At 54.5% G+C, this 4,186-nt stretch overlaps 1 protein-coding gene across 1 annotated transcript; it reads right to left on the reverse strand.

Moving 5' to 3' along the window:
- Positions 1 to 1,145: 1,145 nt before the first annotated feature.
- On the reverse strand, positions 1,146 to 2,034 carry L226DRAFT_452703 (uncharacterized protein; the record flags this gene model as incomplete). The annotated part of the gene is made up of 2 exons (XM_067675081.1): positions 1,146 to 1,595; positions 1,663 to 2,034. The coding sequence occupies 2 exons, from the start codon at positions 2,032 to 2,034 to the stop codon at positions 1,146 to 1,148; spliced, it is 822 nt and encodes a 273-aa protein (XP_067541755.1).
- Between the last annotated feature and the right edge of the window lie 2,152 nt (positions 2,035 to 4,186).

Raw genomic sequence — 4,186 nt, forward strand, 5'->3', positions numbered from 1 at the left:
TGTGAGTTCGATCAGTGCGAGCGAGTTTGACCAGTACGTGGGACTCTAGGAGTTCAATGTGTGCAAGCAAGCATGGGAGTTCGACCTGTGCGTGCGAGTTTGACCTGTGTGTGCGAGTTCGACCTGTGCGAGTGAGTTCGACCTGTGGGTGGGAGTCAGACCAGTGTGAGCGAGTTCAACCAGTACATGGGAGTTCAATGTATGCATGCAAGTTCGACCAGTACATGCAAGTTTGACCAGTACATGCAAGTTGCACCTGTTGAACCAGTGCGTGAGAGTTCAACCAGAGGGTGAGAGTTTGATCAGTATGTGGAAGTTCGACCAGTGCATCAGAGTTCAACCAGTATGTGGGAGTTCCAGCAGTATGTGGGAGTTCAACCAGTCTGTGGGAGTTTGACCAGTCTGTGGGAGGTCAACCTATGCATATGATTTCAAGCTGTGTGTGCGAGTTCAATCAGTGCAGGTTTGCCCTGTGCATGCAAGTTCACCCTCTGAGTATGCATGTAAGTTCATCCCATGCAAGCAAGTTCAATCTACATAAGCAAATTGGCCTTATGTGAGCAAGTTTGCCCATACAACCAAATTAACCCTATGCAAGACACTAATCTACCAACTACCCAAGCAAGTTCAGCCTATGCGAGGGAGTTGCTTGATATATCTTGAGTTAAGGAGGTGACTTGGAGTTCAGTCTATACAGGGCAGTCATGTATACCAACGGTAACAATTATGCTGTCTGTCTTTCTTGAAAGGGAACACCAAGGTTCGATCCTGTGCCGCCGCATTCATTTTTATCGGCCCCTGTGCTACGACCTCTGACGCCGTCAGCGTGCTCGTGTAGAGAGTCCGACCGTCAGCTCAAGCTCAAGTCCTGCGGCAAGCCGTCATCGCGAGCATCGTCTGAATGCAAAGCGTATTATTTCGAATATAGAGGCACTATACAGATCACTCGATTACAACAGGTTACAAGTATGATGCGGGTGCGTCAAAAACCCCCCCGGGGGGAAAAGCTACCGCAACGGGACGAGTCCGAGTCCCCTACACTCAAATGTAGATAGTACCGTCAACATCTTCGTGAGAGACAAAAGCCTGAAGTTCACTGCGTGTATCGTCAGTGTCACCCCTAGCCATAGACATATGAACGAGACTCACTCCTGAAGGGACTGCGGGATGGAGAAGTCATACGCAACTTGTTGGATACGCAAGTCTTGACGCTGAGTGGCCGTGAGATTCTTCTCTAGCCACTCCATGTCGTACGCCCCAGCTGGAAGACCTTGTACCGGCAACCGGGTGGAAACGTTGGTAGCGGCATTCTCGGAGTCTGGCGGGAGGAACCTGTTGCGTGGGAACTGCCCGTGCGAAGGGCCTTGACCTACGCTGCTACGCCACCAGCGGTGGAGCGCGTCTAGAAAGCGGAAAAGGTCGGTCAAGTTCACATGCCTCCACAACTTGGGGATTTGAGCGTATCTCTTGATGACAGTGTTAGAGAAGTCTTCCTCGTCAGAACTCATGCCATCTGGACCTATGGCCCGAATCAGTGGTGCGTGGCGTCGAGTCTCTTCATATCGCAAAGTAATCCGCAGACGACGTTGGAATGTCTAGTGAACGGCGTCATCGATGAGTACGTGCGAGGGGAAGACTCGTAGCAATTGAAGGGTGACCAACATTGTATCTCCTCTGCCTGCGGGCATGTGCCCGGTCCTCCTGGGACCTATCAACAACGATGCCTTGTCGAGCTGCTTCCACCTCTGCGCACCATCGCTTGTACTGCGTCTGGATGGTATGTAAGTGACGACGGAACATCCTAGCAACGGCGTCGCGATCCGCGCAATCGTACTGGTTGAGGTAGAGAAAGTCGTCGGCGAAAACATTGGCAGCGGACGCGTTCCACGGCGAACCGGGAGTACCTTGTATGTCGACGCAAAAAGAAGCGGGCGTACAACATTCACCATCCTTGTCCCGGTCGTAGCCTCGGACTATGGCCGGCCTCGCGATCGTATGAGGGTCGAAAGGCGCATGGCGGTGTTCACGCTTCATGAGAGCGAGGGCGTGTTGCTGAACGTCCTTCTGCATAACCCGATGGGAGGTCATTATCAGTAGTGTGTAGTACTATTGACAAATAATACGTACCGCTAGTTGGTTGTGCTTAGTGTTGCGATGCTTCGTCACGCCATGCTTCTTCCCGGCAGGCCCGAGAACAGCTTCGACCTCCTCTTCAGTATCTCCATCAGTTCCAGCATCGTCAGCATCGTCAGGTTGCACTTGTTGTCGTTCTTGCTGCCCATTGTGCTGATGTCCGCTTGAGCCTGCGACTGGCCCGGGCATCGCTTGAATGACGTGGTTGGTCATAGTGCGGATTTCACTTGTCATGCCAAACATCATGCTGAGGAACCGGTTGAAATCCTGTCGAGTAATGGGCTGGCTCTGGATATTTCCACAAATCAGTTGTGTACATTACATCGAACTAATGCAACACTTACGTCACCGTCGTTATCGTCTGCCCGCGAGGGCGACAAGAAGGGGTATTGTCCGCTGGGTGGAACTTGTGAAGTGGACGAAGCTATGCCGTTGTCCATAACGCCTTCTCTGCTGTCATCTGCCACGGGGCCTACTATACCATCGTCGGCCATGCTGCCTTGGGTTCGAGATGGGCCTACGTCGCTGTTGGGTGTAACGAAAGGCATGTTCCTCAGCATGGGTGACCATGACGATGACGCAATAGAGGCTCCTGCCGGTCGCTTCTCCATTGCGCGCGGCGTAAGGACGAGGGGATGCTCGAGAGTTGGCGACAATGATTGAGAGGGAATCAGACGTTCGTCAACCCAGTGGTGCAGTGCTGACTCGTCATCCCCCGCGGGATACGGTATGGCGGAAGCTGATTGCTGGACGTGGAGGCTACTAGAAGGTACCTGAACGCCGGGGTTATGGGAGCTGTCCACGTCCATAGAAGAATATTGACCGTCGCCGAAAGCATGAGACGAGGTGTCATTGGCGCCATACTCGGGCTGTCTATGCAGAGCCGATGTATCAGTATGACGACGGACGTCGGCATGCATGGGTTGAAGAGTCTGAGGAAGAATATGGGGTGGGGTCTCTGGGATATGTGGGTGAGCTGCAGATTCAGACGATGGAATACTGGAGCCCGGGATGACCTGCGCTTGAGAACACGGACCGGACTCGGAGCCCGCCGCGGGAAGAGCAGAAGAGGCCATAGTCCTCCGCTGAGCACTAGGCGGAGGGGTTGGCGAAAGCATAGCGTCCGCTGTTTGGCCCGGTGCAAGGGATGGACTCCTCGTCATTTGAACTCCCCGTGTCGACCGAGCGGGGCGGTCACCATACGAAGACGTAGCCGGAGACATATGGCGCGTCGTTAACTGGCGAGAGGCAGGGGGCCAGTACGGATGTCCGCGACCTGGCGATGACGGGTGGATAGAATCCCCCTCCATGATACTAGCGCAACGAGAAGCATTTCTGCGGTTAGGGCGCGACGCTGATCCCCATGCCTTTGATGCTGCGGATCTACGCAACTCTTCCTGCCGGAGACTCCGGTGCAATTCTGTGTCATCGGTGTGAACAATGCTGGAATTTTGTTCATGGTAAGTCGAGCTGCCCAGAGAGTCCCCAGCAGTCCCCGCGTTCTCTGAAAAGCTTTGGGACGCAAGAGTTTCGATGATGGCATCGCTCACGCTTACAGTACTCGACCCTAGAGCACATCCCTGTGAGTCGCGCGAAGTATCGCTGTGGCTGACCAATGAGGAGATAGGTACGCTCAACGATGCTGCCGGTGCAGTGGCCTGAACGGTTTGACGAAACGTATCGTGAGGGTCTCGAAGCGGCGCCGATTGTATCATGCCTATAGGATCATGGGTCTGATAGTCATGAACAAGAGACCGACAAGGTGCTGCCAGGATGCGCTGAGGAGTTGGGGCTGAATGACTTGTCCTACCAGCGTCGGCGGAGCTTACGAGAGACTGCGTAGCGTGACTTCCAGCTCTGAGCGGCTCAATGGCAGGTGTTTGCTGGCCGGAAGTCGGAGACCCAACAGGAGGGACGCGAGAACTCATCTCGACGTCGGTCGGAGCCACCGCCTCGACGCCCGGAGCTTGCTGGCCAGGAGAGAGGGACCGTGTTCTCGTCTCGACGTGAACTCGAGTGGGTTGCGGCACTGCACTGCTCGCCGCGGCGGGGA

Source organism: Lentinus tigrinus (genome assembly GCF_003813185.1).
Source record: "Lentinus tigrinus ALCF2SS1-7 unplaced genomic scaffold L226scaffold_2, whole genome shotgun sequence".
NCBI classification, from domain to species: Eukaryota; Fungi; Basidiomycota; class Agaricomycetes; order Polyporales; family Polyporaceae; genus Lentinus; species Lentinus tigrinus.